Below are 26,528 nucleotides of genomic sequence, written 5' to 3'. Positions count from 1 at the left end.
GATCTTTTACCTCTACATGACAGGTCTTGATTCTCATTTTTCCCCTGCACCCCCGCCCTCCCTTCACCTCCTCCTTCCTTCCCTATTTACTGAAAGATCCCTAAGTGATCCCAAATTTCAGCAGCATTTAGGATCTGATGGCAGATGGCAGATGTAATTGCACATATAAGCAATTTATAGCATATTACTTAAAATACCCAACCAAATTTATAGAATACTCTACTATAATCATAGATTTCATGTATATTTGTATTTATAATGCTTCAACAGCTGGGTGTGGTGGTGCACACCTATAATCCCAGCCTTCTGGGAGGCTGGCAGGAGGATTGCAAGTTAAAGCCCAGTCAGGACAATTTAGTGACTTAGTGAGGCCCTATTTCAAAATAAAAAATACAAAAGGGCTGGGGCTATTCCCCTGTGCAAAGACCCTAGGTTCAGTCCCCAGTATTGCCAAAAAAAAAAAGTTTCAGCAATATGATGATACATTATTTCCCTCCCCAAAATGAAAAAGAAACTGTCAGTGAAACTGAAAATTACTCTGTAATCTGAAATATTACCAAAGTATTACAAACCACTCCTTTTAAGGGGGGAACATCGGGAATTTCTAGCTTCAAAATCCTTCTGTAAGTACAGAAAGAGAAGAAATACTGAAAGACGAAGAGAAGAAAAATACAAAGATGAAAAACTAAACTAAAATGATTATTTACTAAGAGCTGCAAACGCTCACTTTCCAGGTACACCACCGAGTTCCACCCTCCTTTCCTAGGACTTTGTGTAATTCCGAGACACGATGGTGGAGGGCTCATGCTTTCAGTTTATCAAAATAAACCTGCCTGTTCCTTTTCCCAGCCCTTGCTGAAAACTGAGACTTTACTAAATTTTATGAGGGAAAAATAAAGGAAGAAAGAAAATAAAAAGAAAACGCGTTAGTGACCAGGCCTCCCACCCGCCCTTGTGGCTGTTCTGTGGCTGAGATGTCTCCTCTAAATTCACAGCTTCCTTCAGCACTGCTGGAAACATTTGCCGACCACGTCAGCTGAGACTTGGGCTGGTAGGGGGACCATTCACAATAACAAGCACACTCCAGACTTAGATGAATTACCCTTCCCGTAACCTGCTGGCTGGTTGGGATCATTCAGTTCCTCAAACAGCCCTGACTCTAGGATTTCTTCCTGCCACGCGTTGGGGACAGCACCTGTTGCAAATCTGCTGAAGAACTTCTCATCTGTGTCATCCAATTCCACCCCCCGCCCCTCAGAGAAATCATCGATTTCATCAATATCTTTGGTGTAAACCACAGAAGGGTCTGGTACAAATGGAGGCTCAACTAGGCCAGCTTCCAGTCGGGGAAAGTTGATGGTTTTGAAGAAAGGGTGTTTCCTGGGATCGTCAGAGTCTTTTCTGTGAAGGAAAGAGAAGGTCGGCCAGAAATAGTTAACAACTGGAAAAGTGTTCTAACAATACAGAGTGTGCAGCAACCTTTTTCATCATGCATCTGATTTTCATTGCAAAGACACTTTAAAGACAAAAAGAACAACTTTGAAAAATAATAACAATAATTACACTATCCACAGGCAGTGGCATTTTCATTGTCTGCAGATAGCCTTCACTTGTAGATGTGACTTTTAAAGAGTCAAGCGTTTGATATGATGTTTATTCTTGGTGTTTCAAGGGACACCAGGGAAGTTCAAGGAGGCCACTTGTGACCGCAGCTTCTAGTCACTACCCTTTCAGGGTCACATGGAGTAAGATGAGCGTGTCCTTTCCTATACAATGCCCACTTACACTTTAATGGCTGACTGATTTTTTGCGACAAAGTCTCTATCTATAGCCCAAACTGGCCTTGAATTTATAGTCCTGCTGGCTCAGCCTCCTGAGTGCTAGGATTACAGGGATGTTCTACCATGCCCAATTTCTATTCACGTTTTAAAAGACAGCACCTTGGGCTGGGGATTTAGCTCAGTGGTTCCGGTGCCTGCCTCACAAGTGCAAGGACCCAAGTTCAATCCCCTGTACCGAAAAAACTTAAAAGACAGCACCTATATCTCCTTATTTGAAAGATGACATAATTTCTAGGAGTCTCACTCACTTGCCCAAATCCCACAATAATTTTGGTGGTATTTCTTTAAAGAGTTAGGAAAAGCAAAAAAGGGGTGGGGAACTAAACCAAATCCATTAGTAATTTGCAATAATATAAATGAAAAGACATTTGGTACTGGAGACTATGGTTATTATGATGAAACCTTCCTTCCCTTTGCTTGAAATTATTCTAGTATCTGCCTTAGAATGAGGGAAAAAAAGAATCTTCCCAATTGTAAAACCTCTTATATTAACTGTCTCTTGTGTAAAAAATCTAACCCCAGATTTAGTGGCTTAAAAAAATTTATTATCTCAGTTCCTATGAATAAAGAATCTGAATATGGCTTAGGTGTCTCTGGCTTAAGGTCTCTTGTAAAGTTACAGTGAAAATGTTGGCCATGGCTGGGCATGGTGGCACATGCCTATAATCCAAGCTACTCAGGCAGGAGAATTGCAAACTTGAGGCCAGCCTGAGCAATTTGAAACCTTGCTTTAAAAAAATGTGAGTCAGGGGCTGGGGATTTAGCTCAGTGGTACCGCTGCCTGCCTCACAAGCTCAAGGTCCTGAGTTTGGTCCCCGGTACCAAAAAAAGAAAAGGGGGGTGGAGTAGGGGTTAGGGATATAGCTCTGTCCTCCTTGGGTTCAACCCCTAACACTCAAAACAAAGCAAAAAAGCTGTTGGCCATGGCTGTGGTGACATCTGAAGGTTCAACTGGGTCAAGGTGTCTGCTTTCAAACCCACTCGTGGTTATTGGTAAGGTTCCTTCTGTTGCCACATGAGCCTCTCCACAGGGCTGCCTCATGACATTGCAGCTGCTTTCTCAACGGCAAAGGATGAGGGTTCAGCGGAGAAAGGAGGGGGAGGGGGAAAGAAGAGAGAAAAGACGAAGAAAGAGCCTAAGATAAGAGCCACGGTCTTTGTAACCGGATCTTGGAATTGATATCGCATCACCTCTGCTGGATTCTGTGTACTAGAAGAGTAAGTCCAGCCCGCAGCTATGGTGAAGAGATTATGCAGGTACGAATGTCAGGGGATGGGGAGCTTTGGGGACCATCTTAGGGTCCTCTTAAATCCAGGCTTTAACAAAATAAAAATGGGCTGTTATGTGGCACTCGATTAAAGATGAGTTTTTTTTCTTCTATGTGAATACATTTCCTGGTCTGACTAAGCGATGTCTTCCTTTTGGAAGAAATCGATTGCTGTCATAAATCTACCTTAACACAAATTATATTCATGGTCTCTCTTTTTACATGTTTCCATTCCAGATATCAAAAAAGGTTTTGGGAACGGATTGAGGGCTTCTCCCACATTTCCCTAAGACCCCTTACCATGTCAGATGTCAACTGCAGCAGACTCTGCTTGGGAAGATGACAAGAGGTGAGGCTCAATCATGAAGCTGCTAATAATGGCAAGAGTGACAGCCGCTGACGTTTATCAGGATCTGGTCCTGGTCACACAAGGTTAAGCTCTTCACTTCCACTACTGTATTGAACCAGAAGACAATAGCCCTGTCTGCTTCTAATGCCTGTGGTTTTTTTTTTTTTTAAACTTGCTTCTGCACTCATAAATAGCCATGTACCCGAGGAAGACAGAGGATATTGGTGAATTTTTTGAAGGAAAGATTGTAATCAGATTTTAGCATGGAAGAGAAAAATTCAGCTAGAGGCGCCTGATGTGCACTCAGCCATTTTCCTGGATGTTGCTCTGTGACTGAGGCCTTGCTTCCCACAGAGCCACCCAGGACTTGCTGGGCATTGCCCACTGTGTCTGGAAAGCTGCACGGGAGTGCGGGTGGCAGTGCAAGGTGTCTCTTTTCACCCAAAAGCCACCAAGTTCCCATCAATTGAAAAATGGAGAATGTGTAGGCTTGCCATTTACCAGAACGTACTGATCTGGTAATTGTGTGACTTGTATCTTTGGAGTAAGATCCTTGAGAAGAGAGAGTTACTATGATAAATTGAAGCTTTAAAATTAGATTTTAAAAAATCAGTTTATACCATGGGGTATAATTTACATAGTAACATTCAGCTTTCTGGAGTATCAGACGGAGTGTTTATTTTGAGACAGGGTCTCACTGTGTAGTCCAGGCTGGCCCTGAACTCATTATGTATTTTAGACTGGCTTCCAACTCTCAGTGATCCTCTTGTCTCAGCCTCCCGAGTGCTAGGATTATAGGTGTGTGCCACATGCAAGGCCACATGGATTTGTAATGTGGCTGAAAGATAAAGGTTTTATCCAAGTAGATCGGGAAAGAACCCTAGACCTGTATGTCTCAAAGAGAATGATTTGGAACAGGACCAGCTGCCACAAAGAAGGAATTTGTACCACCTGTGCAACTGCCAGCAGACAACAACACACTGCCCCTGGGTCAAGACGGCCCTTGGAATTCACTCAGCGCAGCTTTTACACGGATAAATGGAGAGTGTCTGGAGCTTGGTAACTCTTTGTGTCAGGATGCAGTTCTCAGACAGCGTCCCAAGCCAACCAAGCTCAGGTGTCCCTGGTGAGCCCTTCAGGGGTGGGTGAGCACAGTACTTTTGCAGGTAATTGTACAACAGGAGGGAATCACAGGACACTTTGAAGTCTCCTTTATGTTCTCCACCTAACTATATGCCCCTGGGGGACAGGACCTCTGTCATACTTTTCCCATGAAAATTACGGTTGTTGATGCCACGTGATGGTCAGGCTTCCCAGTTTCTACTCCTAATCCTGGTGTCTGGGCCATTGAAAAGCTAGTCATTTTGGTCTCTACACTGACACTTTGGACAATAGGAGAGGCTGTCAAAGACAACACCTTTCATAACATGGAAACAGGCAGCTGCTAGGACTTCTGCTTGTTGGAGTAGAATATATTTCAGGGTGTGAGCAGAGACTCTTGTGTTATGGAGCCCTAGACAGAGATGATGGTGGATTTCTTGGAGCTGTCAATGAAACAAAGATACTACCTGTCCATGAGTGAGGACCGCACCATGGGATTTGGTCTGCTGCCAGCATACCTACAACGGAAGTGTTGGCATTGAAATCACGGACTTACACTGCTATTTGCTATTGTTCTGCTGAACTAATGGATCAGACTAAAACCTGCAAAAACCCTAAGAGGTCTTCACCTTTGATTTTATTGGAAAACATCATAGTTGAACCTGTCTGGAGACTGTGAGATGCTCTGAAAAGCTTTTGACTTCTCTGCCAGATTAACTTCCACAGTGGTGAAAGCAAAGACGAAAATCCTTTTCAGTGATGCTAAAGGAGAAGAGTTGGGTGCCTTCCAAAAACCTGTGAATGCAGGAGGGAAGGGAGCTGTTCTCTCCACCGTGTAATATGCTGTCTGGGCGTCTGTCTTGGTTTTGGGGGACACCACTATGTATAGCACACGTTATCTCATTTCAGCGAGTTTTTTAAAAAAATATAGAGAATTAGCACGAAAACTTTGGGAAAACTTTGTCTTTCACCAAACAGCTGTTTCTTATATGCCTCTTCTGTGATGCTGTAAACATTTTTACTCAAAAAATTCACAACAGATGCTTTATTCATGGGCTCCACCTAGTGAAGGAGCTTCTGGCAAAGATCCAGTGCTTGAAGGTGACATTTTCCTGAAATGTCAGTATTCCGTCGTATAAGACCCAAGTGTGCATTTAAAGTATCAAATAGAGCTGAACGAAGCATGCACGCCTGTAACCCCAGCACGCTGGAAGGCAGGAAGATCACTGGTTTAAGGCCAGCTTGGGCAAAGTAGCAAAACCTTGACTCAAAACATTAAAAATGGGCTGTAGCTCAGTGAGAAGGCCGTGGGCCCAACCTCAGCATGCTAAAATAAATAAATAGGACCGGGGATTTAGCTCAGTGGTTCCGCTGCCTTGCAAGTGCAAGGACCCAAGTTCGATCCCTGGTACCAAAACAAAAAACAAAAATAAAATAAAAAAAAAACGGACTGACTGATTGAGATAGGTTTTGAATCAAACTTGTGGATTGAGGCATCCAAGGGGGTGGTGTGACTTCAAGGAAGTCATCCAATGGGACTGTGAGCCACTGTTTGTGTGACCCAGGAGACTTCCTGACCTCCACAGCCAGGGCCGAAGAGATTGTTAGGAACTGGCAACTGTCATCGGCCAGCATATCTGGGTCATCTCTCCTTCCTGGGCACAAAGAGGACAGACACTAGCAGCTCCTTCACCCTCAGATCTGAGACAGACATGTGTGGAGTGATGTATGGAGTGTGGCACTTCACAGCGGAGACAGGGGAAGCCCTACAAGTCCTCTCCGCCGTCCCACTTCCCGGCACAGTGACAGCAAGTCCCAGGTCTCACAGAACAGAAGATGGAAGGAGCAACCTCGGTCTCTGGGTCACTGCTGGGAAGGCCAGTGCCCTCGAGAGTGCTGGACCCAGGACTGACATTGGAGGAATGAGACTCTGTGTCCGTTTTGTTTTAAGCTGCTTAGACTTTGGGTTTTACTCGTTATCATAACAGATTATTTTTGACTTCACCAATACGATGTTGAAATTTACACAGGAAAATCAATTCCATATTTTAATTTTACATAACGTAGAATCATATCTAAATTCAAAATACTAGTTAGTTTGGTCATTGGTTATGTTTTGAAAGTTACTACAAGTGAATTTTGTTTGGCTGTTTACCAAAAAGTCAGGTTGGAGCTGGGGATGTATCTCAGTGGGAGAGCACTTGCCTAGCATATGTAAGGCCTGGCTGGGGTTGGCTCCCCAGCCCTGAACAAAAAGAAAAAAAATCAGTTCAAAAATTAGAAGCTTTATCCTATATTTAGACAGCTTCCAGTGTCACCTGCTTGGAAGGTTTATAGTAATTTGGGTTCGTGAGTTCTTGTGTTACCTTCAAAACCAATCAGTACTTTGTGGTTATGGGTTTCATATTTATGTGTGTGTGTGCACGCGCATGTGCGTGCATGTGCGCGCATGTGCGTGTAATTATACATATATATTATGCATTATTAAAATATGTAGTATTATGTTTGTGGTAGTGGGATCTATCCAGGGCTTTGCCCATGCTAGGCAAGAGCTCTACCATTGTGCTTCATCCCAAGCACATGTTTTTTTTTTTGTGTGTGTGTGTGTGTGTGTGTGTGTGTGTGGTACTGGGGATTAAACTTAGGACCTTGCACTTGCCAGGCATACATGGTGCCACTGAGCTAAATCCTTGGCCCCTACTTGTATATTTGCGTACTGATTAGAATTTGAAAATTTAACCTAAGTAACTTAAGATACTCAAGCTCACAGTTTAACCAGAATATTATCTGATATCTTCCTTAGACAAATGAAGAGTAATTACTATCACTTACTAATTACTAACTACATTATATCAGAAACTCAAAGAGTCCTACTGTGTTATCAGGGCTCTGTGGAGAGACAGAGCCAACAGGACATAGACGGGATCTGGGATGAGCCGCTGTTATTACATCAAAATTATTTTATGGTACTGAGGATTGAACCCAGAGCCTTTAAACTAAGCTACATCCCCAGTCTCAATCTCCCTCTGCCTCTGCCTCTGCTTCTGCCTCTCTAAGAGTCTTGCTGAATCACTGAGTTGCTCAGGGTGGGCTCAAACTTGGGATCTTCCTGCCTCAGCCTCCCAGAGTGCTGGGATTCCACGTGTGTGCCACCATGCCCAGTTTCAAAATTTATTTGAATTGAAGGAGTTTGAGAATAAGAGACATAGGTTCTGAACTCCCCCATCCGTGTGCCTAAAAGTAGAGCTTTCCAGAATAACTCAATTGACACAAATCCTCACCCTGGAGAGTCCCAGTCAGCAAATAATGACTCATCCCTGGAAATAGGCTAGTGCCAAGAAACAGATTGTCACAAAGCCATTGTATCGTCTATCTATCCTTCTAAGTGCTCATTTATATTTCCTAAAAGTCATGTGCTTTCCCATAAGTGGTTTTCTCCCTCTCCCTCTATTAACATGTATATACCCCAAATTCTGCCTCTTATTTATGTTTTTTAAAAACTCCTGCCTACGCATATGTGGTAAAGACTTGTTTTTTCTCATGTTAATTTGTTTTCTCAGTTTAATTTGTAGGTCCCTAGGTACTGAACCAAAGAGAGGAGAGGCAGTTTTTCTTCCCCAGCAGTGTGTGTATGGGATATGCATATACATATAGGGGGGAGAGAGAGAGAGAGAGAGAGAGAGAGAGATTTTAAGGAATTGGCCTACCCACTTGGACCTGGCAATCCAGTCTGCAGGGTCACTGGCAGCAGACTGGAGACCCAGGAAAGAGTTATGCTCTGAGCCAGAAGTGAACCAGAGATTTCCTCTGGGGAGGCTGGTTTCTCCCTTAAGGCCTTTGACTGGAGGAAGCTTGCCCACATTATGTGTGGAGGGTCAGCTGTCTTGATTCAGTGCCTACTGATTTAAGTATTAATCTCATGTAAAGATCTTCCCAGAAACATTTAGAATTATGTTTGACCAAAATCTGGGTCCTGTGGCCTAGTCAAGTTAACATTAAACTCACCATCACCCCCACAAATTCCTCACTTTATATGTCAAGAAACTGAAACTCAGAGATTCTCTCACTTGGAGTAAAATGAGCAGTCTGTAGGAAAGTAGGCATATGAGTCTATGTAAATCTAAAGCCACTGATTTACGTAATGCAGTCACCCATTTATTTTTTTGTTTTTGTTTTTTGAGATATAGTCTTGCTGTGTTGCCCAGACTGGACTTGAACTTCTATTTTTTGTTTTTTTGAGACAAGAGTCTCACTATGTAGTTGAGACTGACCTGGAACTCACTTTGTAGCCCAGGCTGGTCTCCAACTCACAGCTATCCTCCTGCCTCAGCCTCCTGAGTGCTGGGATTACAGGCGTGCAGTACCACACCCGGCATTTTTTTTTTTTTTTCCTGGTACTGGGGATTGAACTCGGGTCTCTGCACTTTCGAAGCAGGTGCCAGAATCACTGAGCTAAATCCTTGGCCTGGACTTGAACTTCTATGCTCAAGGAATCCTCCTGCCTCAGCTTCCCAAGTACCTAAAGCTACAGGTGTGTGCCACCATACCCAGCTCACTATATATTTGTTGAATAATTGATGGTATTTTATGGGAGATTTTATTTATTTATTTATTTTTTGGTACTGGGGATTGAACTTGGGTACTTGCGCTTCAAGGCAGGCCACTGGACCACTGAGCTAAATTCCCGGCTTTTATGGGGGATTTTAAAAAGTGACATAATTTTCTGGAGGCAAAATTGAAGTTTTTACTTAAAGTTTTCATTTCACTCATTTTCAAATAGATACTTCATTAAAATAGCTCAAAATTTAGAATACAATAAAGGTATGTAATGAAAATCCTTATTTACGCTCATTACCAGCCTGCAGTTTCCCTTTATCAGAAATGACCAAACCTATAAATTCCTTCTATCTCTTTGAAATAGTCTGTACAATCATTTGAATTATGTATTCTTTTTTCCATTTATTGGGTTGTTTGTTTTTCGTACCAGGACAGGAACCCAGGGCTTTGAGCTGCTATGCAAGTGTTTGACCACCCCTAGCCCTTCTTGCTTCTTCTTTGTTTTTTTTTGTTTTTTGGTACCAGGGATCGAACTCAGGTCCTTGCACTTTCAAAGCAGGTATTAGAACCACTGAGCTAAATCCCCAGCCCTTCTTTTTTTTTTTTTTTGAGACAGGGTCTCACTGTGTAGCTGAGACTGACCTGGAACTCACTATGTAGTCCAGGCTGGTCTCAAACTCACAGCGATCCTCCTGCCTCAGCCTCCCGAGTGCTGGGATTGCAGGCGTGCGCCACCACGCCTGGGCACCTTCTTTTTTTAATGAAAGCTGTTCTGCATCTCATTTGTTCCCTTTAAGTTATATTTTGAAGATTTTGTTATTTCAAGTACTTAGTGTTTGAAAGCATTAGAAATACTTAATCATGCCAGGCGTAGTGGTGCACGCCTGTAATCCTAGCACTGGTTGAGGCAGGAGGATCGCTGTGAGTTCGAGACCAGCGTGGGCTACATAGTGAGTTCCAGGTCAGTGTCAACTACATAGTGAGACCCTGTCTCAAAAAAAAAAAAAAGAGAGAGAGAGAAATACTTAATCATAAATATTTAATATTATATGAAAATGTCGAGAATATAATAATACTTAAGTCCCAAATTTGCCACAGATCCAAAGTCATTGCTGTGCATGATGCTGACATCATTTACCTGCTTCCTAAGCGTTGCTGTGCTTTCTTTTCTAAGAAGAGTCTGCAGATGTCTTTCGCGTCCTCTGTGAAGCTCTCACGTTGGAACATGGCCTCCTCTTTCAGAGGTCTGTGCTTTAGATCCTCTCTACTGACCTTTTCCTTGTAATCTCTGAATGGTGTCCGTCCAGCACCATCTCATAAATGCTGCATCCCATCGCAAACCAGTCCGCAGGGTAGGAATAGCCACCTTCTGCATGGGGATTTCAGGAGCCATGTAGCCATTGGTCCCAGCCTGCACAGCACAGCCAACAGAAGAGAACCCTAAGGTGAATGCTGCACACACTGCTTGTTGCCAACCCGGCACTTATTCTACTTTGCTTTCCTTGTTAAGGCCACTCTCATGTGTTTGGGCTTCCCAGCAGCCTCTGCTCCAGCCCGAAGGAGGCCATCTGGGCCATTCTGACCACTGTGACATACAGCTATTGGCCAGGGACCGTAGAAACAGTAGAAGGGGCTGATTTTGAAATGAAAAAAATCAATGTCTCATCTCATCATCTCATCTTTAAGATGAAAAGTTCAGGGCCAGGGATGTAGCTCAGTGGCACAGTCCAGCCTGGCAGGCGAAGTCCTGAGTTTGATCCCCTGTACCAAATGGCAAGCAAAGATAAAAAGTTCAAATGGATCTCTAAGACTTCCTTAGCTCTGCCTTTTTTAAAATTCAAAGATCATGGAAAAATATGTAAGATTTTTAAAGGTTGAGCACATTCTTATTCATATTGAATGTTCACACGATATCGTCTAGTTTGTAACGTTTATTCTGTTTGCTGTGTCATCATTAACATCACACATCTTTGCTTGTCAGTGTCCACACTGAATGAGTAACACTGCATTCTAACTGAGAAAATTCCAGGATTTAACGTGGAAGATCACACAGAGCAGGCACACTTATATTGACAAGACGTGCCAAATGATGAATAGGTTAAAATATTTATATATTTTGCAATAAAATTCACGGCATAAAATTTACCATCATAATCATCGTAAGTGTACAGTTCAGTAGTATTGAGCACATTCACATGGCTGTGCAAGCAATCTCTGGAACACTTTTCCCTCTCCTCATCTCTGGCAACCATCCTTCTATCTTCTGTCTCTATGAATATGACTACTCTAGGTACCTCCTGAAGGTAGAATCATGTGGTATTTATTGAATGTGATTTTTAATGAATTCATTAATTTCGCAAATATTTAATGAATACCTATAATATACCATGTAATTATAAAGTATATATTTCGGGGGGGTCTTGCTATTAGTTCAGGCTGGCCTTGAGCTCACTATGTAGTGCAGGCTGTCCTCAAACTCATGGCAATCCTCCTGCCTCAGCCTCCTAAGTGCTGAGATTACAAGTGTGCCCCACCACACCCGGCTCTCAGTATGTTTTGAGAAAAACTATAATTGCTTTTTATTGAAGTGCAATAAGTAGCTCATTGCAATTGAAAATGCAAACAAAGAAAACCCTAAAATGATCATAAGCTTTTATTAGTACATTAAAATAATATAAATGATTGCCAGAGATGTGGAAAACAACTGTGCTCTGTAAGTTGATGCAGAATTTTAGGAGAGCAGGGGCTGGGGATTTAGCTCAGTGGTTCTGCCACCTGCCTCGCAAGCACAAGGACCCGAGTTCGATGCCCAGTACCAAAAAAAAAGAATTTTGTAGAGCAATGTGACATAGAGAAGGAGCTATCAAAGTGTTCCTGTCCTCCAGCCAAGCTGTTTAAGTTTGGAGTGTGTACTGCAGAGAAATAACTCAGAAGAAAGAAAAAAGAATCCGTATGGAGATGTTTGCCGCTCCATTCTCTATAACAGTCTCAAGTTGGAAATACTCAAAGGACCATCGATAAAGAGAATAAAGATGCATAATTGATATTGTGAAATGGGAAGAAGGGGATCAAATGAGGAGGGATGGGGAACGGAAGGAAGGGAAAAGGAAAGAGAACAGAAAGAAAAAATAGAAACAAAACTTTTGTAAATAAAGAGGGGCAGAAGGGTTGAAAGGAGGGGAGGGAACGGGGAAAAACAAGAATCAAGATATATCATGTGGCCAGGCGTGGTGGAGCACGCCTGTAATTTCAGCACTTTGAGGCTGAAGCAGGAAGATCGCTGTGAGTTCGAGACCAGCCTGGGCTACACAGTGAGTTCCACGTCAGTGTGAGCTACATAGTGAGACCTTGTCTCAAAAAACCAAAAAAAAAAGAAAAAAAGATATACCATGTGCAGGTACAAACTCCCTATGATGAATGTAATCATTAAAGTATATCAATAAAATTAAAAAATAAAGAGAACAAACCAGTTTATTAAGAAATGTAAATATACCATGGTTCTCACACACTGATTAAACCTATATGATTTAGTACATCAAAAAACACTGGGCTGGGGATTTAGCTCAGTGGTTCCGCTGCCTGCCTTGGAAGCATAAAGACCTGTGTTCAATCCTCCATATCAAAAAAAAAAAAAAAAAAACATGCAAAAGTGTTTCAGGTGTTCATTAAGCCATTTTCTTTCTGTGTAGTTCTTAAGTATACAGTGTACCATTTTAAATGCACCTAGTATATGTGTTTTAGGAGTATGAAATTTCAAGGATAATTTCTCTCTCTTTTTTTTTTTTGGTACCAGGGATCACCTTGGGCCCTTGCGCTTGCAAGGCAGGCGGTGGAACCTCTGAGCTAAATCCCTGGCCCATCATGGACAATTTCTACCTGGATAACAACAATAAAAAGCATAAATGATTCAAGCATGAATAAAGAGCAATTGGCCCAAGCAAGAACATTCTGGAAAGGACCAGGGGCTACCAGTCTGGGCATGAGTCATTGTGGCACTGCTGCTTTCATCCAGGCTGGCACATAATTGAGGTGACCATATGTTCTGTTTGCCTGGGACAGTCCCGGTTTACATCTGTTGTCTTGGCATTTTATCCAGTTGTGCATTTGTCCAGACTAAAGGGTCCCGTAGGCGTCTCTGAGGCCCAGGATAGTGTTACTCATGTTTGTATCCAAACCCAGGCCCTTACTGCAGGGCCTCACGTGGTGCATGCCCAGCAAAATGTTCGCTAAATAAACAACAGCAAAGACAGGGACTAGGTATTCCCGCTTATTACCCAGCAAACACTTATTACCCTCAATGAGTTCCAGGAATTTCAAGACACAACAAGGCCTGGCCCTACCCCTGAGGGTTTAAAGACTGGTGGAGACAGACAGGTCAAAAGGTTAATTCAATAAAGCAGAATAAATGACATAATGGTGGGTGAAACAAGGGAGGGGCGTGTGTGTGTGTGTGTGTGTGTGTGTGTGTGTGTGTGTGTGGAGGATATTTCACTAAAGAGCTACAAAGAAACAGAATCATGGGGAAGAATCTATCACACCTAGAAGGCTGTCCAAATGAGGGTTTTCGAGAGACGGAGTAAGGAACTTTAAGGAATTTGTATTTCTAGACAGAGGATCCATGGGCTTCTATGATGGGAGCAGGGGCTGGAGGGGCGATGTGGGTGAGACGGAGGCATTCTATGCTCCAAAGGAGCAAAGCCTACTTCCAGTCTCCCTTTTCCTTTGTCTCCATGTGCTAGAGAGCACATACGGTTAAAGACACCAGCTCCCAGGTCCTTCGCGCTTTGAGTAGTCACGGGGTCTGAGCGGTATTTGAGACGGGTGCAGGCCGAAGATGCTAAGATAAAAAGGGAAGTGAGCTGACTTGGAAATACAAAACAGACATAAAATGGATGGATAGATATGTGATCAAGTAAATCTGGCGAAATGTTAATGGTAAACAATGGCATATTCTTTGGCCATACAAAAGCCCAAAATACTGATACCTGCTACAACAGGAATAAACTTGTCAACAGTGTGTTAAGTGAAAGAAGTCAGTCACTAGCAACCGTATATTGCATGATTACATTTATATAAAATGTTCAAAATAGACAATTCCATGGAGACAGCAAGTAGATTAGTGGTTATTTTGGGAGGAATGGGAACAAAGGATATCTAAACATATCTAAAGGATACATAGGCCCGGGGATTTGACTCAGTGGTTCTGCTGCCTGCCTTGCAAGCACAAGGGCCCGAGTTCGATCCCCAGTACCAATCACCCCCCAAAAAGGATATGTAGTTTCTTATGGGGTGAAAAAAAATGTCCTAAAATTGATTGTGGTGACTTTTTCACAACTTTGTGAATATATTAGAAACCAGTAGACTTGAAATGGGTAGATTTTATGGCATTTAACTATAGTTCCATTAAAGCTACTAAAAGTGCCAATGTCAGCTGGGGGGGTGGCACACACCCATACTTGAAGGCCGAGAGAGGAGGATCACTGTGATTTCAAGGCCACCCTCTGCTAAATAGTGAGTTCAAAGCCAGCCTGAACTACATCGCAAGATTCTGTCTAAAAACAAAAACAAAAGCAAAACTTCCACAATGCTAACCAAACACAAATAAATAAATAAAAATGTCAGTGTCAATGACAAACTCTAGGTAGTAGATATTTTGCAGGTACTTGCTGTGAAATTCTTTTAACTTTGCTTTATGCTTGGAAGTTTTTTTTTTTTAATAGACTGGAGAGGGAAAAAAACGACTGAGAAGGTGGATGTGATGCCAGACTGGCTGCTGCTGTATTCTCAGGGACAGGAGCTCTGGAAAGGGCACAGCGGGATTCACAGGGGTGAGCGGAAGGAGGCCAGCTGCCCAGTCCTGTCCAGCTCCCAATTCCATTAGTCAAAGCCCAGTCCCTTGATGTGATGGAATTTTTCAGGCTTTTACTTTGGTGTGTGCTCTTCCCATCCACAGTGCTGGCTATGAGCTGGCCCCTCAATCCAGCAACCGATGGCTATCATCATTGGGAATAGTTCTCCTATTACATATTTCTTTGATTATTTTCTCCCTTCCATTTTGTCTCTTCTTGTATTTTGGAAACCATGTACTTTGTTACCTTGGCTCCTGTTTTCTGTTTCTTTGTCTTTTCTTTCTTTTTCTCTTTCTTTTTTAGGGGGGATCTTCTATTTTTTACCTCAACTCTTGTATTTTTCAAGAGTATTTTATTATCAGAAAATGCAAACATATACCAAAGAAGGGAGTCTAGAATCACATATCCAGTTACCCTTTACCCTGCTTCGATAACTTTGCCCTAATCCTGTCCCTTTGTCCTTGACCATCCTAATCATCATGCCACTATAAATACTATTTATAGTATTTCACTATAAATTTCTAAAAGATAAGATCACTTTAAAAAACAGGACAAAACAGCCAGGCATAGAGGCTCATGCCTGTAATCTTTAGCTATTTGGGAGGTTGAGGCAGGAGAAATTTAAGTTCTGGGCAACTTAGATGATTTAAAAATAAATAATGCAGAGGGTTGGGATGTAGCTCAATGGTAGAGCACCTCTGGGTTGGATCCCCAGGATTGCAAAGAAATAAAAAGCCCAAAAAACAGATCAAAGCCTTATCTTACTCAATAAATTCTTTAACATTAACAACTATCTGGACATATTTGTACTTTCCCAATTTTCCTATTGACCCTTTCAAGTTTGTTTGCTGTAATTTAGATCCCAATAAGGTCATGCAATGGGAACTGTGCTCTGGACAACCCTTCTCCTCCCTCCAGGAAATATATGAAGAATTGTCCCCCACCGCACGGCATTCTGGTCCCTGGTGTCATGGCAAGAGCTCGAGGCAGTGCACAGAGTAGCCTTAGATTCATTCCAAATGATTTTCTCAACTAAATTCACCTTTTGATCCTAAACGCAGAAAACGTCCGGCATGGACTTTGGAAGGCATCCACTCCTTGAGAAGCGAAGGTATTTCACAGAGGGGAATGGAATTAGAGACTTATGCCAGACGCTAAGCACCCACATTCCATCTCGGCCTCCAGCTGAAAAAATTAATTGCCTGCCCTTATGCCATTTGTCTTCTGCGTGTGAACTGCCTCCTCGGGGAGGTGGGAGGAGAGCCCTTGCCAAGCGGCATGGGGCAGGGCCCAACTACACTGACCTCTTGCTGCTCCTTTAACTCCTGCAGCTACCAAGGGCCCCTGCTCATGGGTCTCTTTCCTGCTGTGTGAGCAGAACTGCCATCATCAGGGCTGCAGGGATCACCCAAGAGGCAATAGCCATAGACTTCTTAGCAGAGGGTTTTTTTGTGTGGTTTATCTTTGATTTCTCCTTCTTCATTTTGTTTTGCTCTCGGTTTTGGGGGTGCCCTTTGGCAGATCTACACAGTCAACACCGGATCAGGCAAAACGAAGTACACCAGCATTGCACCACATCTGCAGGGACCTCACAGGTGTAGGAAGCCAGGCAATGTCTGCACCCCACTTCTATCACTCCACATGGGACAGCAAACGGTCCCTTTAGTTCAGTAGGCTCCGGAGGATGCTAATGTCTGGGGGCTACCTGTCACCTGTGCATGTCAAATCTGTCCAGGAAGGTGCCACTGTGGGTGGGGTTAAGACCCTGCTGTTGGACCCTGGCTTCCACTGACCTGCTTGGTTGTTGCCACTCTCAGCTAGGGACCATGGGAGCCAGTGGCAGGGCCCAGGCTGGCGGGGCTCTCACTCAGTGTCGTCCCAGATTTACTGTGATCTAGGGGTGGGGTGGGGCCCAGGGAGCGGCCCTCAGTGGGCCGTCGAGGGTACAGCTCTCACCTTGACAATTTTACAGTCCACGAAAAAGGTGCGTCCAGTGCAGGTGCACAGGTCCTTTAAGGTCAGGGTCACAGGTAAACCTTCAGCTCTTACTAAATCTGAAAACTTGGAACTTCAAATTCCATCATTAAAAGAAATGCCCATGCCGGGGCCCCTGGTGACGCCGGACCGGCTTAGGGAGAGGCAGCTCTGCCATTCCCAGCGCACTGGCCAGCCAGCGGGGCCAGAAACCGCCCGCGGCTGCCTCTTCCCCCAGCTCATCACAAACCAGACCCAGTCGACAGCACAATCCAAACAGAAGAGGGAATCAGAATGTACATCTTTTGTTTGCCGTGGCAGGAGAACTGTTGAGCAGAGGAAAAAAACAAGCTGAGCTTAGCGTTATCAGCTGTTTCCTGGGGCTCACTCCTTCCTTCCTCCGAGGGGGGCCTGGCCGCTTTGTTCTCGTTCCCAGCTGCTCCTCTGCGCCTCTACGCGGAGGCCTTTGCAGACCTCGGAGGAATGTGGGCCTCAGACCCCAGGGGACCGAGCTCGAGCTCGAGGCTCCACCCGCCAGGGCTCGGGGGCCAGGCTGGCTAAACCCAGTGCACCAGCAGTGACAGCGACAGTCTTCTGTCAGCCGCTTCCCGGGCAGGGAGGACACCTGGGAGAGATCCCCCAGGCGGTCCAAAATGGGGCGCCAGTGACAGTACTTTCTACAGCCATGCAACCGGACCGGATCCCACAGTCACCAGTGATTAGCTGGTCACCCACCTGAGACTCAGCCTCTCCCAGCCCCGATCGCAGAGTACTACAATGATCGAAGATGGACGAGATCAAACACATTGGGTGCTTTCCCAGGGCCTGGTCCACACTGGGCCATCAAGAGGCGTTTAACCACTAATGTCACCACGTCTTGGTTTGGTACAGCGACCTAAGAAAATCCCGGAAGCCTTTGAGACTCCTTCAGCTTGAGAGAGAACCGTACACATTAGTGGCCAACAGCTAAGATCTTTCACCTTAGTGCTCTTCAGTGTTTTCAAGTTCTGCAAATCTCAGGGACACATTTTCCATGGTGCCTCTAATACCCAGAATAAAATCACAAATGAAACCCTACAGGACAACTGCGGTGCCTCCGCTCAACCTAGATCCGAGCTGCTTCCCCGCCCACTACCCTCTCAGCTGCAGCCTCGGGGTTTGGCCAATTCCTTGCGACCGAGAGCAGCACACAGGTGCAAAGGCCACTTGAGCACCTACAGTGCCAGAAAGAACAGCAACCGTGGAGACTGTGACAGAGGGTCTGGCACTTGTATTTCTCATGCGACCATTTCTTGTGTGCCTACCAGTGGCTAACCCTCTGCTGTGCGGGGTGGAACCCAGAGCCTGGTGCAAAGTAGGCAAGTGCCGTGTCACTGAGCTCTACCCCCAGCCCCACCTTGTTTCTTGTTCCCCTTTCTGATCAGCCCTATCAGACAGACAGTGCTGACCAGACTCAGAAGAGGCCTGACTGCAGGGCTATGGCCAGGTAGTGGCGAGTCTGTGCCCATTAGCAGAAGGCACTCCAAATGGCTTGCATGTTACTTAGCTTTCCTGTTGCTGAGATGCAATAACTGGCACCATTTAAGAGGGGAGAGGTCTACTTTGGCTTGGGGTTTGGGGGGATTCAGTCCGTAGTCAGCTGCTTCCAAGGCAGAAAAAAGATCATGGTGGGGGTTGGGGAGGAGCAAAGCTGCTCAGCTCATGGCGGTCGAGAAGCAGAGCGGAGGAACAGTGCAGGATGAAGGGCTGGACACAGACCCCAGGATCTACACACCTAGAGGTGCCCTCCACTAGTCCCCGAGGCGGATCCCAAAGCCAAAAAAAGTTGAAACTGCAGCCTAGCGAGACTCTTTCTTGAACACCAACCGGATGCCAGACCCCATCCCCAATGTCCCTTAGTTGGTGCCCTCATGTGACAGCACGTCTTACAGATCTGTACAGAGCACTCATAGCAGGTAGCAGAAACAGGATTCCAACACTCAAGCTCCTGCAGCTCATTGACCTAAGGATTATGTGATCGAAGTGGGTGCTCTGAGCTGCCAACAAGTATCTGTGTCAGATTAGCGATGCCGTAGTCACCATGTGGTCTCTGGGCTGTACTATTTCCTGTGATAGCCGCCTCCAGCCACACCCTGCAGGCCTCCTGGCTGAGCCTCCCTCATCCCCACAGCTTCACTGGTCAATATGGCCATCCACCTAGCTCCCAAAGCCTTGGCTTTACTCCCCTCCTTTTTTTTTTTTTCTCCTTCCAGTGCTGAGGATGGAATCCAGGACCTCATGCATGCTAGGCAGGTGCTCTGCCACTGAGCTGTATCTCCAGCCACACTCTCCTTTTAAGCCTCCTATCAACTCCCTCTTTCTGACTGTCCTTCAGGAATGACTTTGTTACTTCCCAGCTTTAGTTTTCCTTTTAGTTCCTGGCCTACAATTCTTTCCTCAAGGAAGGTCACAGAAGCCCTCATCTCCCCACTCCTGCCTTAGTGCTACTGACCATGAAGAAATTCTCTGGGGTTTGGGTGGATCTCAGCGGTAGGGCAAGTGCTTAGCATGCACAGGGCCCTGGGCTCCACCCCTAGCACAAACAGACAGACAAGCCAACAAATTCTGAGCTACCTTGTCTGAGAGTAGGTGATGAAAAGGAGCATTCATATCAAAACAGACTCTGTCCCATCCCCCCCGATGGCGGGGTGTGCTGAAAAGGCCTTGCAGCTCCTCTTCCCCTGGCTATTAACATTAGATTACACTCTTTGTCCAATCATGTTTTGCCCTTCTTATTACTGCTTCAATCATGCCTGTGCAATGAGGTCTCTATATAAACAGGCGTCGAGCACTTGTGGATGGCTGAGCATGCAGAGGTTCCCAAAGTGACTCGCCCATCTGGGCACAGTGGTGCATGTCTGTAATCCCAGCACTCAGGAGGGTGAGGCAGGAGGATAGCTGCAAATCTGAGGCCAGCCTGGGCTACATAGCAAGACTATCTCAGAAAAGCAAAAACAAAGTGATGAGCCCAGGTGGGGCAGGACAGACGCTCCTAGGCCTTCTTCCCCACCTTACCCAATGCATCTCTCCATCTGTGCTCTTCGTAATGTCCTTTATACTGAACAAGCATAGGTGTTTCCTCAAGTTCTGTGAGTCGCTTGAGCATATAAGTCAAACCAAAGAAGGGTGTGGTGGGAATCCCAATTCATAGCCAAGTAGACCAGAAGCACAAGGAAAACAGCCAAAGAGAAGACACTTGCAGTTGGCATCTGAAGACGGGGAGGGACAGCACTGGGGACTGAGCCTTCAACCTGTGGGGTCTGACACTGCTGTGTCATTGTGTAATGTCAGAATGGCATTAAGAAAAAAAAAAGGATGGCATTAAATTAGGGGATGCCTGCTGGCGCCCACTGCAGAACTGTTTGCTTGCTTGTTGTGTAGGGAAAGGCCCCTACACATCTACTGTTAGAAATGACCTGTGGAGCGGACATACTCCTGAGTATAGGAGAAACTGGGTCTGGGTCTGGTCTGCTTTTCCCACACACTACTGAAAAAGCCTTTGTCAGCTCTTTAGCACCTTTGCCACTGGGCTCAATACCCTGTCTCACACCGCAGGCTCCTTAGGGCCTGGCATCTGCTATGTTCTCCCGGGGTGCATTCTTGTCACCCTCACACCTGTGGCCCACACTCCAGGCAGCAGGAGCCCCGCTCTCTTCTGTGACTGAGCCCCAGGCCTCAGGCTTCCTTTGTGAATTTTATCTATGCCTGAGTATTTCAGCTGTGGCTCTGAGCACACCATGGGCTGATGGTCTTTGTTCTGGGCTATGCTGAGCACTGTAAGTCTTTTGCTGAGCATGCCTGGCCCCTGCTCACTAAATGCCGGTAACACTTCACCAGTGATGAGAAGAAAAATGTCTCCAGATATGGCCAAATATCCGCTGCAGGTTTGGCACAGTCACCATCAGTTGGGGCCTGCTGACTGACTCACGCCGCTCTCTTTTACCCCAGTTTTCCTTCCATTCCACCTGCCTAGCACATGCAGTTGGGTTACCAGTTCCTCCTTGTTAGGGTTTGGCTGTAAAATGCTTCCCAAACACCTGCTGTGTTTGGAGGGTGATTGGGTCGTGGGGGTTCAGTAGCTGAAGGTGCATTTGGGGGTGGGCCTGGTTGGAGGTGGATCACTGAAAGGGTGAATCCTTGTCCCGGCTCCTCTCTGTTCTCTGCTTTTTGGCTGTCCTCGGCCAGGCCCTTCCTCTGTCCTGTTTCTGCCTGGAGTCACCTGACCGTGAACTGAAATCGTTGGTCCAAATAAACCGTTCTTCCTTTAAATTGAGAATGTTGAGTATTCTGTCCCAGAGATGGAAAGTGGCTGGAATGTTCCTGTAATCTCTTCCTGTCGGGCCGGGGGACCCTCAGTGTTGTTACTGCCCATCCTCCCTTCTCTCTCCTAGGGCTTCAGAAACATTCATGAATTTGTTTGCTGGTTTCTCTGTTGTGTATAGTCCTCCGGGTCTAAGTCTGTGCCTGTGATACAACTTCATCCAAAAAGCCATCCTTTTTTTTTTTTTTCCAGTACTGGGGATAAACTCGGGACTTTGTGCTTGTAAGACAGGAGAGGTGCCACTGAGTTAAATCCCAGGCCCTGATGTTTTAGTTTTTTGAGACAGGGTCTCGCTACACAGCTCGGGCTGGCCTTGAACTCACTATGTAGCCCAGGCTGGCCTCAAACTTGCAGTGATCATGCCTCGAGTGCTGGGATTACAGGCCTGAGAGTGCACTGTCCTTGACACCTTCTCTCTCACCCCATGTCCAAACCATCTTGCTACCTGTCTGCTTGGAAGCCGTTCCCGAGCGCGCTCACTGTGCTCTGCTCCGCTGCCCTGTCTGCAGCCCAAGTCACCACCCTCTCTCACCGGGATTACCGAGGACCACAGTCCACACAAATCCCCTCTAATCTGTTCTCACTTCAGCTCGGATAATCTTTTCAAAACAAAATTCTGAGCGTGTTGCCCCTTTGTTAAATCCCTTCAGAGGCTTTTCAGGGCTCCTAAGCGATAACCCAGCATCTGGAACGCTCTGCCCCTGCCACCTCCCCAGCTTCGTGGGAACCATGCACATCGCCTTCTGCTGTGTGCGTCTCACTCCCTGGCTTCCTTTCCTTTCTCCCAAAGCCACAGGCACTGGTTGACTATTCCCACTGCATGAATCGTGCTTCTGCTGCCACACAACCGCTGGACCGGGGCAGCTTCCAGAGTCCTGACCGGGGCCCTGTACTCAGAAGCGTCCTTGCAGCGGACTTCGTGCTGGCCGTGACGGTCTTGACATCTGTAACAATTTATCTTTGAGTTTGTGTTGGTAAAGTGAAGTCCAGTGAGGCAGTGGACTCAATGGCAGGTGTCGGGAGCGTGGTGCTTAGCTTAACCACCGTCACCGAACCCCAGCACCTCCATGGCTCCCAGGGATGGGCTCTCGGCTGTGTGCTTCCCCACCTTCACGGACCCCAGTCCAGTGACTGCTGACCCCGTTGGGCCCCGTGGGCTCCTGGGATCATGTGCAGGGAGGGCTGGGGGGCACCTGCCCTCGGGTGCTACTGTGGTCCTATGGCGGGGACAGGACTGTTTGTTACCCTTGTTCCTTCGGCCTCCTTGGGTACACAGGCTGGAAGCTTCCTTAGACTGGCGCCTTCTCTTTCTTGTTTTGGGCCTCGGCCTGTGCATTCGCTCCTCCCACTTGGTTCAACCTCTACGGTCCATTGTCCCTGTGAATATGAGGGTCTGGTCAGAGGCTTCCACGCAGAACAAGGCAACCAAACTGTAACAAGCTTTTGGGTCAGTTTTAATTTTGTTCCCATTCCTGACAAAATAGTAAGTTTTAATGAGTTATCCTGCATAAGATTTGAAGGTCATTTTTGTCTAAGTAGAACGCTGAATTTGAAAAGTTTCAGGATGAGCTTCTACCACCCAATTTTCCTCATATATTTGTCCAGAGTCTCTTAAAAATGATGCGAGTGCCACTGTGGACAGGTAGAAGTCAGCTCAGCACAGGCAGAAGTACTTGCCACATTTATTAAATGTGAATCTATTTAAGTGTTTTTTTGTTTGTACCAGGGATCGAACTTGGGTCCTTGTGCTTGCAAGGCAGGCGGCGGAACCACTGAGCTAAATCCCCAGCCCTTAAATGTGAATCTAGACAGTGGCTGGGGCCTCATTTAACTACCGAGTGTGGGAGGTGGGAGGCTGCTCTGAGACATTTGTCACCGCCATGCACTGTGTAGGTGGGGTGCTGCTTTCTCAAGTCTTCTTGTCAGAGGTTCAGTTGGGCTTTGGGTGTTGCCAGTATCAGGCCAGACGGGGGTGATATTCAAATGCCATCATATACACTTATTCAGGGTGAAGGGAGGGCAGGGACAAGGGGAAAAAATGAGAACCAAGACCTGTCATGTAAGGGTACAGGATCCCAATGATGAATGTAACTGTGCTGTATACCTAAAATGTACCAATAAACTCAATGAAAGGAAAAAAATATATATCCACTTATTCAGCTAAGATAGCAGAAGATTCACTGGATACGTTATACTTGGCTGCAACTCAGAACAGAGCCAGTCCAGGATGTCACAGATCCAGGGCCAAGGGCCAGGAGGTACTGTTTCAGGAAGAGTGAGAGAGTCTCATTGATCCAATGGCAACGGAAATTCCACATCCATTGAGAGGCAAATTCTAGAGAGTAGTGTTCTCTCCAACAACTGGTATCAGCATCCTGAGTCTCTCATTCTTTATTCCTGCTCCTCTGGCCTCCCAGGTGCCTGAGTTAGTTTATTTGGACCTCTACTTTTGCACTTTGCCTGCATTCACCTCTTCCTCCACTTAGCTCTCCTGGGGACAGATGTTTCCAAGATGTTTTGTTGAGGCCAAGATAACCTCTGTCTTCATTCTTTGGGACGGTAAGCCTTGCGAAGCATCAAAAATCACAGGCCGTGTGCTGCCTTCCACAAGGTAGAGTTGAAAACCTGTATGTTTAACTTTTTGTTCTATTTTGTCTGCCGTGCTGGAGATCTAGGCAAAGGCTCTACAACCAAGCTGCACCCCCAGCCCCTGGATGTGGTTTTGAATCTGATGTACCTGGGTTCATATCATCTACTCATGAAGTGAGTTGAGGTGGTAACTTAATTATGATCTCATGTTCCCTCCCTGTAAAATGGGTCTAATAGCAGTACTTAACTTATAGAGTCTTTTTGTAAAGGACTTAGATTTCATCACCCCTTGATGAAGGAGTCAGAATATTTCTAAACTTTTCAAACCATTGAAGCAACAGTTTTGCTCCATAATAACCATGGCTGATAACCCAGGAATTTATTCTATGTGTTAATCTTTGAGTTTACAAGTATTTTCCTCTAAATAATTCAAAGATCACCTCATAGACTTGTAAAGTGGTAGAGAGGAAAGGCATCCTGTGGCCTCCCTGGGGTGGCAGCACAGTGGGTCGTGAAGAAACTGGGAGGAGAACCCAGCCTCCCTCCATGTCTGCCTCAGTCTGTCCCAGGCCTCGGCAGAGCCACCCTGCCTCATCCTCCCATGAGCTGGCTCCCTGAGCCCCGCCTCTAGCTACCAGTAGCTCCTGTACCTGGCAAAAGCCCTCATATTCTATGGGTGGTCTGTGCCCCCAAGGTCCACCCCTGAGGACAGGTGTGTAGCGAGGTGTGGTGCTATACCCCTATAATCCCTGCACCCGAGGAGGCTGAGGGAGGGCTGGGAGTTAGAGTCCAGCCAGGGCAACTCAAGTGAGACCCTGTCTCAAAATAAAAAGAGTTAGGGATGCAGCTTAGTGTGAAGGCTCTAGTTCAATCACCAGTGGGCAGGGTGGTGTGTGTGTGTGTGTGTGTGTGTGTGTGAGAGAGAGAGAGAGAGAGAGAGAGAGAGAGAGAGAGAGAGAGACAGAGATCTGAGCCCAGAGGAGAGGTATGGGGCTCAATGTGGCTGAATGTGGATAGAAGACTGATTGGAGGCCATGGCCTGACTTCAGGCCTTGTTGCCTTATGTGTGGATCAATTCAAGTAGCTCAATGCTGGATTCCCTTTCTCCCAACCCGGGGGCTCTCTCCTCTAATTCATCTTATAAAGTGTTAGTTTGAGCCATCTGCCTAAAAAAATCACTCCAGTCATGCCACTTTCCTGTTCAAAAACCTTCAATGGCTCCCTGACGCCTACAGACTGACATCCAAAACCCACCTTCCATTGTCACCCGAGTGGCTGGATAGGACTAGCTTATACCCAAGGAAGAGTCACCAGCGTGGAAGAATCAAGTCCAGAGTTCCAAGTTCTATCAGAACCTCCAGTTCTAAGAGATGGTCGATAGATGTTCTGATCCCTGCACGAACTAGAAACATTATCCTGCCAGCAGTGTGCAACACCTTGGTATATTCTCTGTTAACTTTGATTTTCTTCTCCTACAAAATTATCTTTCACCTGGCTACTGTCCTGCATTTACTTATGTGTGTGAGCTTTCTATCATTGTGTGACAAATCACCACAAACTTAGTGACTTAGAACAGTACCCATTTACTAGGTCACCGTCCTGCAGCTCAGGAGTTTGGGCCCAGCAGGGCAGGGCTCTTTGGTGAGGCTCTTACAAGGCTAAACTCAAGATGTTGGCCAGGCTGTGTCCTCCAGGCTCATGCGGTCATAGCTGAATTCAGTTCAGGGTGGGTGCACCCCTTGCTACACGCCCCTCTCCTTCTCAAAGCCAGCACTGGTGTACAGAAGCCCTCTTGTGCCTGAGATTCCTGACTTCTGCTGTCTCTGACCTCTGAAGGCATGTTGGAAGGCCTTCATGTGATTAGGTCAGGCCCACTGGGACAATTTCTCTTTTGATGAACTCAAAGTCGACTGATTAGTAGCCTTAATTACATCGTCAAAATCCCTCTTGCGCTGCAATGTAACATAATCCTGGAAGTAATGTCTCATCCTTACTGATAGGTCCTGCCCACACTCCAGAAAAGTGGGTTGTACAGTACAGGAGAAAGGGCCTTGGAGGGGAGTATCTTAGAATTCTGTCTAGCACATGATTGTAACAGTTATTCTCTATGTTTAAACTCTGTGTGAGGAAGTTGAACCAGACTTCCTAATCACCATGTTTTCCTGGGCCCTTATATGACAGATGCTGTTATCTCACATAGCACCGCAGCTCACTTCTCTTTTCCCCCAAAATGAAAACTTTGGATGGCAAGTAGTTTGACCTCCTCATATTCCATAAGATGAGCAAACATTTTAAATAAACTTTAGTTTGATAAAGGAGTGATGTCTTGTAATACAAATAGCACATCACTGAATGTCACAGGATCACAACCTGAGCCAATGGCGTTTCTGCCTCTCTGGCTGCAGGACTGCGGGTGATGTCTCCCAGCGGCAAGAGGTTCTGGAGGAGATCTCGCCTGCAGATGAAGAGGAGGAAAAGGCAGAGGAATCCCTCACTTCAAAGGAGATTAGGGAGGGCTGGGGATTTAGCCTAGTGGTTCCGCCGCCTGCCTTGCAAGCACAAGGTCCTGAGTTCCATCCCCAGTACCAAAAAGAAAAAAAAAAAAAAAAAAAAAAAAAAAAAAAGGGAAATAGGGGGGGG

At 45.8% G+C, this 26,528-nt stretch overlaps 1 protein-coding gene and 1 long non-coding RNA gene across 2 annotated transcripts in view; one reads left to right on the top strand and one right to left on the bottom strand.

Annotated features, from left to right (window-relative positions):
- LOC104851039 overlaps positions 1-12,946 on the top strand; it is a 34,089-nt gene extending 21,143 nt beyond the window's left edge. Inside the window, exons 3-4 of the long non-coding RNA XR_777132.2 lie at positions 3,347-3,458; positions 12,910-12,946. This is a non-coding gene — a long non-coding RNA (uncharacterized LOC104851039). The remainder of the gene's footprint in view (positions 1-3,346; positions 3,459-12,909) is intronic.
- Grk7 (G protein-coupled receptor kinase 7) overlaps positions 1,065-26,528 on the bottom strand; it is a 32,537-nt gene continuing 7,073 nt past the window's right edge. The window contains 4 exon segments of the mRNA XM_010608198.2: positions 1,065-1,401; positions 10,255-10,426; positions 10,429-10,479; positions 10,482-10,527. Coding sequence (XP_010606500.1) covers positions 1,065-1,401; positions 10,255-10,426; positions 10,429-10,479; positions 10,482-10,527 — 606 coding nt within the window.

The sequence above is a fragment of the Fukomys damarensis genome, unplaced genomic scaffold (genome assembly GCF_012274545.1).
Source record: "Fukomys damarensis isolate Sample0158 unplaced genomic scaffold, DMR_v1.0_HiC HiC_scaffold_37, whole genome shotgun sequence".
In the NCBI taxonomy this organism is placed as follows: Eukaryota; Metazoa; Chordata; class Mammalia; order Rodentia; family Bathyergidae; genus Fukomys; species Fukomys damarensis.
The sequence above is the reverse complement of the archived record's forward strand: the minus strand, read 5'-3'. Positions and strand labels throughout refer to the sequence as shown.